At 37.1% G+C, this 15,000-nt stretch overlaps 1 protein-coding gene across 3 annotated transcripts in view; it reads left to right on the forward strand.

The window, feature by feature from the left end:
* LOC135198695 (uncharacterized) overlaps nucleotides 1–15,000 on the forward strand; it is a 325,058-nt gene that overhangs the window by 16,905 nt on the left and 293,153 nt on the right. The window contains exon 2 of one of the 3 annotated variants that reach the window (XM_064226592.1): nucleotides 9,385–10,232. In XM_064226592.1, coding sequence (XP_064082662.1) covers nucleotides 10,100–10,232 — 133 coding nt within the window. In that variant the 5' untranslated portion in view covers nucleotides 9,385–10,099. Of the gene's footprint in view, nucleotides 1–9,380; nucleotides 10,233–15,000 lie in introns of those variants that run through there. The other 2 variants (XM_064226600.1, XM_064226544.1) reach the window with 2 other exon arrangements.

Here is a 15,000-nt window from a genome sequence, read left to right on the forward strand (position 1 = left end):
GAATGAATGAAAACTTTGAAAATGAAAGATGATGAATTGATAATGATGGCAATGAATGATTTAAAGTTGGGCATGACATGAAAAAGCATTAAATTCAGTTAATATTCAGAAACAGTTGAACTTTAAGTCGATGGTTAATGTTATTAAATATTAGAAATAACTGTTGTTAATGATTTAGCTGACTTTGTACCAGCACGGGCTCTTGCTCCTAAAGCAGCCCGTAAGTAGTAATAACGAAACAAGTGCTCGGAAAACGTTTTATTTAAAAATATTGACGCTGTCAGTTTTTGGTCTTGGCCTGCCACCTCGGTGGCCACGAGTTCGATTCTCGAGCATGCCATTGAGGAGTGAGAGATGTGTATTTCTGGTGATAGAAGTTCACTCTCGACGTGGTTTGGAAGTCACGTAAAGCCGTTGGTCCCGTTGCTGAATAACCACTGGTTCCATGCAACGTAAAAGCACCATACAAACAAACAAAACAATTTGTATGAAGTAACAGGATATTATCTAACACAAGGTTAGTCATATATTTGAGAAATTGAATATTGTTAATATTCGTTAAATATTAAGAATGAGGATAACGAAGATCAGTAAATATTCTTGTAAAGATAAGATCTAAGCTCCTAATATTTAGGAAGAATTAGGAAGTGGCAAGTTCTTCAGAAAAATTATATAACCTGCGAGCAAAAATGAAATGAAAATATCTATTTAATGGTTGTAGGAAATAACAATTTCTCTTAAAGATAAACTACAATAAACTCTTTAGGAAACTGTAATAACAGACCAGAAAAATGTCTATTTAATAGTTGTAGGAAATAACAAATTCTCTTAAAGATAAACTACAATAACCTCTTTAGGAAACTGTAATAACAGACAAGAAGTCTATGAGAAAAGATGAAACAAAGCAGAAAGCATTAAAATATCAAGGGAAAACTAAATTTCACCAAAGTACAGAACGGAAAGTGTCATTATTGTTCAGCCACGCTCCTCAGCGCAGTCTGGCGATGATGTTATTGAAGGAGTGAGTCATGTGACGGATTTATTCAGCTGTGGTGTTGTATTGATGGGGGGGAGGGTAGAGGGGGGGTGAGTGAACAGGTGACGAAGGGGAAGCAGACAGGGGAGCTTTGGAAGGGAGGGTGCGCGTGAGGGGGGAGGAGGTGTGGTCTTTAAATGAATGAGGTAGAGCCTCTCCCACAGCGAGGGATAAGTAAGAAGAGATTGCACAGCGAGGCTGGGGAGGAAAAGGTCTGTACTTATGGAAGAAGGGAGGGGAGTGTTCACTTTTTAGTTTTCCGTAAAGAAAACTATTGTGCCGGCTTTGCCTGTCCGCCCTCAGATCTTAGGAACTGCAGAGGCTAGAGGACTATAAATTGGTATGTTGATCATCCACCCTCCAATCATCAAACATACCAAATTGCAGCCCTCTAGCTTCAGTAGTTTTTATTTTATTTAAGGTTAACGTTAGCTATGATCGTGCGTCTGGCAACGCTATAGAATAGGCCACCACCTGGCCAAGGCTGAAAGTTTTCATGGACAGCATTATACGCTGTAGAGTAAACTCGATTGGGCCTAAGAAACTTAGGCGCATTCTTGTTCATTTTTGTGACCGTGTCAGACGAGTCGCGCATGCGCTGAGTGGAGTCGTGTGTTGGTTTTGAGTTGCCCTAGACGTCGAATATCTGTTGATCGACCTTTTCCTCGCACCGCAATTCGATCTGCAGGTGACACCTGACCCGTGAGGTGATGTAACGAGCTGTAATTACGGATTTGTGAGTCAGTATTACAATTAATCCTTACTTTTCGTCGATGCTTCTATTATAGAAATTTCTGGATTTTTCCATCTGATTTATGGTAACGTTCAAGTTGTGAGTATATAGTTATTCTAACTCTCTTTTTCTCCATTTAGAACAAAACGCATCTGTTACTATGAGATTTTGTAATATGATAGGCGTATTAATTGTTTTTATGCCCTAAGGATATACTATGTGCAAGAATGTATTCAAATTATTGTATTTATTCTGCTCTCGAAAACGCATAAGTAGTAAAAAAATTTGAATAAATGTCATATATTATGAATCACATGCGATTGGCTTAGGCGAGCACTCTAACTTTATTGACTGAGTTATGTTGGTAACTGGTATATCACAGGAAGTTCTGCAGTATGAAAAGTAAGAGAGAGAGAGAGAGAGAGAGAAGCACCACATAGCCTTCTCGTAGTACTAATATTCCACGTAGCCTTCGCGTAGCCCTAGTATTTCACGTAGCCTTTTCGTAGCCCTAGTATTTCACGTAGCCTTTTCATGACACTAATATTTCACGTATGGAAGTGCTGCAGTATACATACATTTTATATATTTATATATGTATGCATATATATATGTATATAGAGTATATATACACTTGCGTATATATATGTATATGTATATATATATATATATATATATATATATATATATATAAAGAGAAAAGCACCACATAGCCATCTCATGGCACATTGCATTCCGTTGCACGTTGCCTCTGGATGATGATTGACGTCGAGTGTGCAGTAGACTAGGGTCAGAGACAGTGAGATCATTCTGTTCTCTGTTCTGAAGCGATTGGCTCCTTTGTCGAAGAGAACATCAGAGATGGCTAGAACACTAAAATTCTTTTCATTTTTTTTTTTTACATTCGTCTTATCAACCATTATAAACATTTTCTTCGGTCACGATTTTGCCTTTAAAATGCTTGTCCTCGAGTGGAAGGAATAGGCCTAGGGTGTTCCTTCTTACTATAGATTAAGTCTGGTATGGTTGCAGACATCTGATATATAATATGTTGAATAAAATCGTGTTTAGGATGGTGAGTGGTATTGAATATGCACACAAGAAACGTACCCGCACATACATATATTAGTCTATACAAATTGCGTACACGCACATAGATACACACACACACACCCACATACACGCACACACACACACACACACACACACATATATATATATATATATATATATATATATATAGTATATATATACATATTAGGGAGAGAAGGGCATAATTTATTTTTTTTATTTTTTTTTTGTACAGACAACGCTTTCAACTCATTAAATCAAATAATATACACATACTACACACTAAAACAACCTATGTCACTAGTACCATACACCTCCCTTCAATTACTGTTGATGTGGCATGATTGGATTGGAAAATAACCTTAAATTCAACTCTATATATTTGCGTAGTGGAGTTTATCATAATGGTGACATTTTCACAAACAAATTTGCAATAGTAGACTGAAACGATTTAGTTTATTGAGCTCACTTTGAAATACTGGCTGTAACTATCTTCGATGTGAGAATGAATGAATAGGTGTAGCTTAGAATTATTGATAGATAAATAAGAAGATAACGTATAATGCTGTATAAAACCATCAACTATGAACGGTTGTCGGTCACCGGCAGCTCTCCAGTTGCTCACCAAATCCGGTAGAGTTAGGGTGCATCACAAAGCTCCGGAAAGCGCTGCCAGATGCACGATCTATGGCTAACTTTAAGCGTAAATAAAATAAAGTATACTGATGCTAGAGGGCTGCAATTTGGTATGTTTGATGATTGGAGGGTGGATGATCAAATGACCAATTTTCAGCTCTCTAGCCTCAGTAGCTTTTTTAGATATGAGGGAGGAAGGACTGACAAAGCCGGCACAGTAGTTTTACAGAAAACTAAAACCTGAAAAGTAAGCCCTTTGTAATAACAGATATTGCACGTTCAGAAAACGAAGTTGAAATGGATTTGATAAAGACTGGTATAATATATTCACATGGTTTTGATAAAAGTTATATGCGAAGGCGGTGTTAAGTAACGTTGATGTAACAAGAGTAACTGAACAGTTCTCTAAGCCCCGCGGACTGAAGGGGCAATCACCATTAACAAAGGAAATGTTCGTCGTGCATATCATCTCACAGAAGCCATACTGACGATCTGAAAGACGAGAACTGGTTTCAAGGTGTTTCAGAGACTGTTTGGTAGAAGTCTGGAATACATTAGCGATAGTAAAGTTCAGGCGAAGAAGCTGCAGTTATAACTTTCTTAAGTACAGGATGGGTCTATTTCTGTAAAAAATAAAGATTAAAAAACAAATAAATAAAAGGAAAGTACAATAGCCAATTTGTAGCAGATTCAGTCAAGAAATTTAATCTCAGTACTGGTCACAAGCCACATTTTTAAAAACATATCCTTGATCGTCATCTGAAAAGAATGATGGATTATTTTCAGTTCCGCTAAAATACCCGAAAGCTAGTATTCCATGCATTATAATTAAAAAAAATTTCATGCAACCATCTTTTAAAGCAACTTAGATAGTGAACTCATCGTCTTTTATATCTACACTTATTGTATGGTGTTATTTCATAGTAAAATTTAACTTTCTGTTTCAGTATCACGTATGCATAGACGATGGTTTTATTATGCAAATTATGAAAATCAATTAAGTTCCTCAAGTTTTAACATTTTGTCAGAATAAAAGACTTATCTCCCTTTTATCCCCTTTGTACTTGTTTTCTTCTAAATTTCTCACAAAATAAGAGGATAAAAATGAAATATCTTTAAAAATATCTAAAAACTCACCGGCAACTGCTCTTACCACCCGAACCCAGAAGACTTGTCCAGTGGTAATGCAAGTACATCTTATCCGCCTGGTATTTAAGGGTTAAATGGCCAGAGAATAAAGACAACAAAATTTTGAGACTTATAGATGGAGAACTGGATCAGAAAGATCTTCGAGAAGAAATGAATTCATGTCGAAATTCTAGGGTCACTGACGCCATATATTAATTGATATATGAGACTAGAAAAATGTGGCTGCTTCTCTAGTTACAGATCTACCTATCAAGATTGATTGAATCCATCAGATCTGAGAGAGAATGAAAGTGGAATTTGAAATTGCTGGAATTTTAACGTAGAGGGAACAGGATTTCGATCACTGGGGGTGCATGGTCAGGCTATCAGAAATACCCATAGAAAAGGAATACTTTTTACTGTATCTTAAAGAAATATTGAGGAGTTATTTCTACTGGGTTTGAAAGAGCGTATATAAATACACATATATATGTGTGTGTAAATCTCATGTTAAATACATGGTTACGAATGATTTGTGTGTAGCCTATATGATTTTGTATTTAGGCAACCATCATAATTCTGTTGAGAATAAAATCGCATTTCCAATGCATTGTGAATTATCCCTAAGATGACATGTAATATTTGACATGCAATCGATATCAACTTATTTTATCGAGTTCATGAGTCGAATATAGGGTAACTGTGACCTATGGTGCCTATTTTGGCTGGTAGCTTTCTTGGCAACCGAATGTACTTATATAACTGTTACTATGTACTAACGCGAATGCGTCATCGAAATGAGATAAGTGTAAGCTGTACTTTAATGCTATATGAAATAACAACAAAACGTTTACATACACAGAGATTTATTGATGTGACTTCTCTAGTGATCTCAGGTTATTGTGTAATGATGCTCTGATCTGTTTGCCCTTTCTAAGCAAGCAAATCTTGGTTCATTTCGGACAAGGGCTAGACATTGCTTTCGAACGTCCTAAAAATATGGATGAAGGTGTAAGTTTCAAAACAGTCTCAGCGGGTGGTTCGTTCGTCCGATTCCGAGGAGACTTATTTCCGCCGTGTCACGGTGTACGTGTGTGTCCGTTGGCATTCAAACTGGGCGATGACGTCAGACCCAGCGCTGGGAGCTGATCTCTGACATGTAAGCTGTATGGCTTATGCGCCTTCACTAGAGGTAAAATAAAAGCGTAAAATAACATTAGTTGAGAAGGGGTAAATGTTAGAGAAATCCTACGACGGTGATAAAGACCGAAAGAAGGATTAAACTGTCGTTATCCATTTATCCAGCCTTTCCGAAAGCGATTCTGAGGTCACCTTGCTTCATGTGATCTAGCGCGCGCTTGTCTTGTCAGGTTAACTGCTTATTTTGGTGACACTTGCACGAGCTGACATAAGGGCTTGATGGTGCATGCTTGCAATAACCACTTCCTTTGAATTTATACACACCGTGAGGGCTGGCATGTGACCTGCACACGGGCTTGTTACTGATGCGTTCTCTATATTTGTTTATTCATTTCTTCTCCTTCAAGACAGGTTTCCATGAACTTGTTTATAATTTGGTTGAAAGTTCTTAATTTGTCCATAACTATCCCTTGTTTGTCTATTTAATATTTTACGGCAACTCCGCTTTTCCCTGACCTACCATTTTGAAGCCAGCAAAGCATTGTTCTTATAGTTGAGAGCAACTTGAAATGGTGGGTGCCAAGTTTGGTAGGTTTCATTGTTTTATAGCTCTAGACAGTTGATTGTGTTTCAAAAAAAAAAAAAAAATCACAGAAAATTTAACTTAGAAGTGAAGTCAACTTCGACAGAAAAAAGTAGCCTAACGGAATAAAACATAAAACTGATGGAATGAAACTAAACCGTTACGACCTAAACAAATGTAAGAAAACATTGAAAATACAAAGCAGATTGAAAAAGTCAGGGAACCGGAAATCAAAAAGACTAATTCCTTATAAAATAGTCAGTAACGTAAGTTAGAACTGTGAAGGAATTTGAATAATAAACATACAGGAAAACCCACAAACAAAAGATCATGTAACTGAACACATTGAGAGGAAAGGATTTTATATGAAAAGTTATTATTATTATTTTTGTTATTAATATTATTGATAAAGACCTACATTCTAGTGGAACTATTATTATTATTATTATTATTTATTATTATTATTATTATTATTATTATTATTATTATAAGAGCTACCTTCTTTTGAACTTAACCGGAACTTGAGAAGTAAGTTTCCACTGGATAAAATACCAGAACTTCAACAAAAGATAAATAAGAAAGAAGAAAAATGGATTAAATTCGTGTGTGATTAAAAAATAACGACAAAGGGTGTTGAAGCATAGACTCAATAATAAGTAAACACAGGAAATATGTCAGTTGTTCCAGTGTTTCGGTGACATAAGGTTTTTTATGCTTATTAAGGAACTTAACGCTAATTGTTCTCATTAACTTCTGAAAGTGTGTAATGGCTTCCATTTCCTCATTAGTTACTCCCCTTGATTGATCCGTTTTAATTGGCTCGAATTTCTCGCACCAATGAAACCAAAGCTGCCTTAATTTCAATTGGCATCCAAAAACACACACGTATAATTTCCCGTTATAACCTATCATTCGAGAGCGTGGTTTTTCATGTATAGGCCTAAAATTTCTAAATGGCTAGCGAATCTCCTTTTCTTTTTCTGACTTCTCTTGTTAACCCAGTTTATTTATTTATTTATTTATTTATTATTTATTTATTTATTTTTAACAAGGCAAGTCCTTCTTTCTACAATATTGTATTGTTAAGCATTGCTATGCATTCCACAATTACAAAGATGCGCGCGAAAGACGGGATAGTATTTTAGTCCTACAAACTGGCACCGTATGCTCACTATAGTTAATTAGGCTTAGAAGAGGCCGTAGAGCTAGTGGAACTATGCGTCTCCAATTAACTCATTTCACTTAATGGTAGTTTTTATGAACAGAAATTTTGGTAGAGCATAGGCACTGTACTATACAGATACTTTTTAGCAGATCAGTATTAGCATATCTGGTTCACAGCGAAACCGCTATGGTAAACCTCATTGAGACTGAAGACATGATCTGGTTGATGTTTGTGGACAAAATATTGACATTCTAGAATTTGGTCCGTGGAGATTATAATACTTTATCTACCAGTTGCACAAGCTCGTTCCAAGCATTAAATTCAACGTGGAATTGGAAAAGGTGGAATAACTAATATTTTATCACAACGTCCAAGTTCACAGTAAATAGAAAACTCAGTTCTTACGTTGGCATGAATTTTACAGTATGGGTTGGACTTGTTTAGCTTCATATTTTTACCTGTCTAGGCATTTGTTCCTCAAGTATAGAGATGTGGAATTCACAATGATTTCTAAGCAAGCGTCTTCCCTCAAATCCCCGGTTCATAAAACATATCAGATTTTATTAATACCTCCACAACAAACTCAAAGTCCGATAACCGTAAGATAACTACATGAAAATGGAACTTTAGACAGAGAATTAACAATTTTTTTTAGCAACCCTAATGCCATCGGCACAACGGCCACTTGTGTCCAAGCTTAGGAAAGAGGCAAACTTCCAAAAATACGAGCATGCACATAATTCCTCGCAAGGCTGTAACAAATTCTATGAGGGTGTAATTGGCAAAACCTACTCCAGAGGTAAATCGAGCTCCAACGATCTTAAGATAGACGCATGACAATTCTGGCATTTTAACTATATAAGCAATGCTAACCACAGAACAAACTGTAATTGTAAATTGCCTATAGAAGTAGGCCTATGTGTCGGTTCAACGGTCAGATTCTCGAAGCTGCTTGAATTAAGAAGGCAAGGTACGCGATTCTCTCGAAAGCATCATAGAAATAAAATAAGATTGTCATTTGAAAAGGGGTAATGACATTCTGTTCACCCTTCGTTTATTCTTGTACGTTTCTTCATCTTTACACATACACGCACGCACTTACTGATGGATAAGTAGGGGGAGACAGAAAGATAGCTATGAATTAACTTAAGGCAATAATATCCATCATTCCCGCGCCGCCGCTAGAGAAAATTCTGCTGTTTAATTCCCGCAAACCACCTGGCAACTCGGAAGAGAACCGGAAGGGCTTTAACCTCTGTGGGGAGATGTTTTGAACTTAACGAGAGTGAGAGCGAGAGATGAACAGTGTCACTGTTTCTCTATAATGTGGTTTTCTACCTAGACTTGCCTCATGTAATTTCAAACAAATATTTCTTTACGGATTATTTATAGATCAATGTAACGATATAAGTTTTGTTTTATACAGTAAATGCATTTTTTTTATCTATTATTAAATTAAAATTATATCAGACTGTCTATATTGTAATGCTTTTCTATTTTCATTCATTTGAATATGATTTGAAAGTATCAGTTACCGGCCACAATCAGAAACTTCTTGTTATTTTCCCTGTCCAAACTTTCGTACTTTCCTGTCACCGTAAACACCCCCTCCCCCCTTTACCTCCCGCTTGGTAAAGGGCTGCTATAATTTGCCCTATCATGACGTCACGCACTGTTACTTCATGCTATTTTTTGGACACTCCCGTGTCGAAAGTGTTGGCCGTTGTCTGTTAAATATTATTATTATTATTATTATTATTATTTTGTTACAATAAACGTTTTGCTGTGTTTTCGTGTCTGTACCATCGATGCATATTGATGCCTGCAGCAGTTTTCAAACTGTTCGCTGGCACACCAAAAGCATTTAGTAATATTTTCTCATTTTAAGTTAGCAGTGAGACATGGAATAAATCCGTCCGGCTGTGTAAGATGATAAAGTGCTCGAGTTTTAACGAGGTGGATGATAGCAAGAGAGAACTGCACACGCATAAACAAACGCATCATACGTCTGGCACGGACGTACTTTCTGAAAGTCCCTTTAAAATGTCCTCCACATGAGCTGAGTATTTTCTATTTTAGAATACACCACAAGTGCCTTACGAGTGAAATCGTTTTTAGGAACATGTGAATGGGTTTTCTAGTGTTAACCTGAATGGGGGCATATTTGTAAAGGTCAGTGGTGTGTGGCAATGAGATCCGATATTTAGACATTAGTGCTGGGCTGAGAGTTGCCTACTGGGCGAGTGTGGCAGGAGAGCGGGAGACGACCAGAGATAAAAACGAACCCCTCCTGATCTCTGTTACTGGACGTCGGCTCGTTCCACCCAATTCGAGTTTGTGAGCACAACAGGTGCCACTTGAAAGTGTGCCACGGTCCCCACCACACCTGCATCTAGTAGTACACCTGTTTGATGAGGGTCAGCAGTAAAATCTATTCCTTGTGCTAGTCGAGCAGAACCAGCCCCACCGATTTCGCATTTTCAGTGTAGTGATTAAAAATCCCCCCCCCCCCCCCCCCCCCCCCCCCCCATCATGATGTGGTGAGAATCCGAAGAGGGGAAAAGGGAGAAGGCCTCGGGAGGTGGATTGTGGTGGTGAAGTTCTGTAATGGAAAATAGTGCCGTGGTGAAGAGGACATCTCGATGGATTGTGGTGGTGCGGCTGTTCTACGGAGAGGAGTTGGATGTAGGTCTAGACTACACATTTCGCCACACTGGAGCGATCGCTGCCAAGCATAGTGGTAAGTAACAGGGTCCTTTTAATCAGTAATTTAAGGTTTATTTGTTAAGTAAATTACCAATACCCAAATATTTACAGTTCAAGTAGGTTAAAAGTTGCATGCATTTGTTATTTATTCTCCCGAGAAACTGCCCCTCTGTTATTTAAGAAGTCTTTCTCCTGCATTACTCATCAGTAAATTAAGTCCCGCTTGATGTTTACTCATCTCTCTCTCTCTCTCTCTCTCTCTCTCTCTCTCTCTCTCTCTCTCTCTCTCTCTCTCTCATAACATCTGTTAGGGATTCACATTATGTGTTTATGGCCGAACTTTAATATTTGGTTGCTTAAAAAAAGAACGAGGTCTTAGCCTAATATTACCGGTAACCGGTAATAGGAAATTTTATTGAATAAATTGGATTGTCTTCTCATAAAATATAGATGTTATCAGAAGAGAAAATAAAAATGTGCTGTTAAGGTTTTGATAAATGGCTAATGCTATACATTTTTATTGTAGTTGGTAGGCTTGTTATTGCGTAATGTACCAACTAAGCTTTGCGCCAGTCTTTTGTGTTAAGTTTATCTGGTCGTTAAGTAGACTAGGCCTATAGTTAGAAATTATGGAGAGAATCGTAAACACTTAAATATTTCTGCAAAACGAAAGTTAACAGTTCGAAATTAGAAATCTGTTCATGTTTGATGTAAACATAACCTGTTTATAAACGTTGTTAATTAACAGAACTTTCCCCGTTAATTGCCATCCTTCAGTCAGCAGGATGCTGTTTAAGCATCGTTTTCTTAAACAGTTTCTTCAATAATAATCTTCAATAATAATAATATATTGGTACTATTTAAATGATGAGGCTCTTGGAAATTCGAGTCATGTCATTCAAATTGTTCTTCTGGATGCAGTGTTTACCATAGCTGCACACACATATCTATATATGTGTATATATGTATGTATGTACATATATGTATATATATGTGTGTGTGTGTACCTTATATTCTTTTATTTCAGAAGGGATAGCTTCACGAGGTGTTTATTATTTACACATGTAAGATATATATATATATATATATATATATATATATATATATATATATATATTTATATATATATATATATATATATATATATATATATATATATATATATATATTTCCTTGGAGAGGAATGGCTCTAGGGGATTTATATATGCCGTTTTGAGAGTGGGTATATCGGAAAGGTACACAACCTTCTGGTTTCTTAACGTGTGTGGGGGCAAGGTTGCTAGAAGCATGCTCATTTACTTCAACACAAACAGACACCGGTAACCATTTAAATCTGCGTGAACTAGTAGGGGGCAGGCCACTGACCTTGTAAACTCGCATTTGCTGAATGAACCTTACAATGGTGGGCGGTGAAGTCCACCACAAGTGCACACACATTTATTCATATGGATATCTCTATATACTAATATATGTTGTAGTATATACTATATTATATAAAATAATCTATATAGATATATATATATATATATATATTATATATATATATATATATATATATAATATAACGATCTACACTTTTTCTCCTTGAAAGTATAGTAGCTCCAGAACCGGAAGGGGGTTCTCAGTAAGTCGTTTGGTTCCTAAGCCTATAGCCGTTTCATTCTGTTTGTGACCCATTATTAAAGTCGGCTAACCTGATACATAATTCACTCTAGATCAGTAGAGGACTAGAGAATCTAAATGGGCATGCCCGGCCCTGCCCAGGGCAGGGTGGCACCTTTTTTATTTTTTTAATCGAGAGAATTGTGTAGTTCTTTCGAATGCAGTTTCAATCTCTTTGTTTTCCAAATATATATATATTTTTTTTAGCTTTGCCATTGTTTTTATTTGCCACTTTTGTCAGTCTTCACGTATTTTCAAGTCAAGAGAACCTGCGCTGTACAGCAAGTGAAGGATTCAGACTCATTAAACCTCAGTTGATGTTATTTCATACTGTTGTGTACACCATGCTCTCATTACTTCTGATCTTCTTGTACTTATTTTGCGTCCCATCTCTCTAGGTATGTGATGCGTTCTGTTAAATAATTTTTGTAAGTCTCGTGGAGATTGCGCTGATTGAAACGGCATCAGATGTATATTCTGTGTCTGTCAAGTTTCCTTCGTTACCCCAACTAAGTTTCTTCTATCTCTGTCCACAAATTCATGAGAAGGGAAGACATCGAAGGTGGAATAACATCTCTGTTTAGCCCCTACTGTTTGGTACAAAAATCATTTGACAAGATCCCACCATCATGAGCTTTACATCTGCTTCGTTCATGGATAGTTCAATTTAGCTTTAGATAATAAACAGAAACGCAAGTTCTGAAAGGCCGAAAGTACCCGAGTGCTTGGCTTGATTTCATAAATTATTATCATATCATAGTCACACAAGCCCGTCTTTTGTTATTTTCTGTGAAATCTGTCAAATGCCATTTCATAATCAGAAAAGCTGTCAGGAGATTGATGTGTGGAGTTCTTGCCTTCTTGTTCATCTCCAAAGTTTGATCAGTTTTTTTTCTTTTATCTAGCTGAGATTCAGCATACTGAATATTTCATTGCAGCAGACATATTCTAAATCCCTTTAATAATTACCACTTTCAGTCAGGTCACCTTTCTCTGGCATCTTAGCTACGACTTCCGTTTGCCAGTTATCAGTCTTTGTTTCCTCATTATATATCCTGCAAAACAGTCTAGTTAGTAGACTAGGCGTCATTTCAGTTTCAGCTGAAATCATCACTTCAGTGATTCCATTATAAGCTGTTTTCACATCGAAAACACTGATTCGTACATAAGTATAGTCGGGCCTTCGCCAGCTCCTGGTATATCAGTCAGGATGTCTGCCTCATGTGTGTACCTTGTTCATAACAACCAGCTAAAGGACTGATGTGTTGTGTAATTTTAAATGGGAGTGCTATTATAACTAATCCTTTGAGCTCACATTCAAGGAAAATCTTTCCTTGTACGTATTTCGTTGTCAAATTCAAGTGACTTTTTTTGCATGTACCATAATTGCGTCACTTACTTTTATGATAGTATATATATATCATACATACACGTATACTTACATATACTTAAATAAATACATACATACATGGATAGCTTTAGTTTTATGTATGACATAAGATTTATTTTTATATGTAACATAAATATACACATACATTTAGAGAGAGAGAGAGAGAGAGAGAGAGAAGACCGAGTAGTATGTTTGAGAACTTAATGCAGTAAGGAGACGTCTCGGTGGTTATTTAATTTAATTAACGGCGATATGGTGGCACATTCAATGCACTCTAGTGTTGAGGAGGAATGCTAAATATTTCCTCCTGCTAGAGTATCCTAATCCGCTTTATTCGTCGGAGAAAATATGAATGTAACTCTTGTTGGCATTGAGGATAGAAAAAAATGGATTTGTGTGTTAGGTAGGCCACGTCTAAATTTGTATGATGCTCTGACGCGTGGGAAGAATGTCGTAATATGAAGGAGTATTTGAATGTTATGTTTTGTGAACAAGTGTACCCTGGCTATATACTTTGTGTTGATTCTAGTTGCTTGAGAATACCATCGCTTAGTGAATAATGAAGGAGGGTTGATGGTGGTGTTTGAAGTTGGCAGTTAGTTTATTCACGTACGCACTTTGGTAATCAACGAGGGATGACTTATAGTCATTTGAACTTCCAAATAAGATATCCCGTAGGGGTTAATGCCGTCAGTGCACCTCACGGGGTGCACTGTAGGCATTACTAAAGGTTCCTGCAGCGTCCCTTCGGCCCAGAGCTGCAACCCCTTTCATATCTTTTACTGTACCTCCTTTCATATTCTCTTTCTTCCATCTAGCTATCCAACCTCTCGTAACATTGGGAGGTTTGCTTTCTACTCCCAGTTTCCGTTTCAGCGCTGAACGACCTCGTAGGTCCCAGAGCTTGGCCTGTGGCCTAGATTCAATATTCCATTCCCTTCCATTTCATATAAAATATGCGCTAGGTAGTCAGTTTCTTTGGTAATCATTTCCGGAGACTATCCTGAGTGAAACACCAGAAGTTACACCCTAATACTCAACAAAAGGTGAAGTGTGGGCCTTTGAACACCTGTCTCGGGTCTGTGTCAGTGCCAGAGATCGCCAGGTACCAAAGTTTACGTTGGCAAATCTTTTGTAGAGACACATGAGCATGTGACTAATACAGAATTATGCTATATGAATAACTCCTATAACTGGCGTTGTCACGTCCTTCATAAGTATGCCAGCTCACGTTTTTAGGTCGACATTGTTTTATTTTTCTCCTTTAGGCTTAAGTCTTTAGCATCTCGACTGGTTCTAACAGTAGCGTCAAGGGGCACGTGCTACATAGTACATTTTCTGACCCATTATCATCAGAAAGGTTTTTAGAATAAAAATAAATTGCATTCGTTGTTTATATATCAAACCCAGAGCGTTTGTACTCATTCACATCAATATTCTCCGTTGATATAATGTATTCCGAATCATTTCGACATCGTATATTATTGTGTTCCCGTCATCATACATCCTGGGCATATTAACTGGCGTAAATTTGGCTTTTTCTTTCAGTGTACAGTCATTTCGTATCGATTTTCAGTCCCAACTTGTTAGTTATTACTGGCGTTCATCATTAGGCCTCTTTATTAGGATTATATTGCTTGCATGAGAATTATCGGTGGTGGCGAAATGTCCCAAAATCCAACTGAGCATCTTAGGAATGTAAAAGTAAAAAGTTAGTTGAAGGAAATGAACTAAAGCTGGGCGTTCATTG

This window comes from Macrobrachium nipponense, chromosome 23, assembly GCF_015104395.2.
Source record: "Macrobrachium nipponense isolate FS-2020 chromosome 23, ASM1510439v2, whole genome shotgun sequence".
Taxonomy (NCBI): Eukaryota; Metazoa; Arthropoda; class Malacostraca; order Decapoda; family Palaemonidae; genus Macrobrachium; species Macrobrachium nipponense.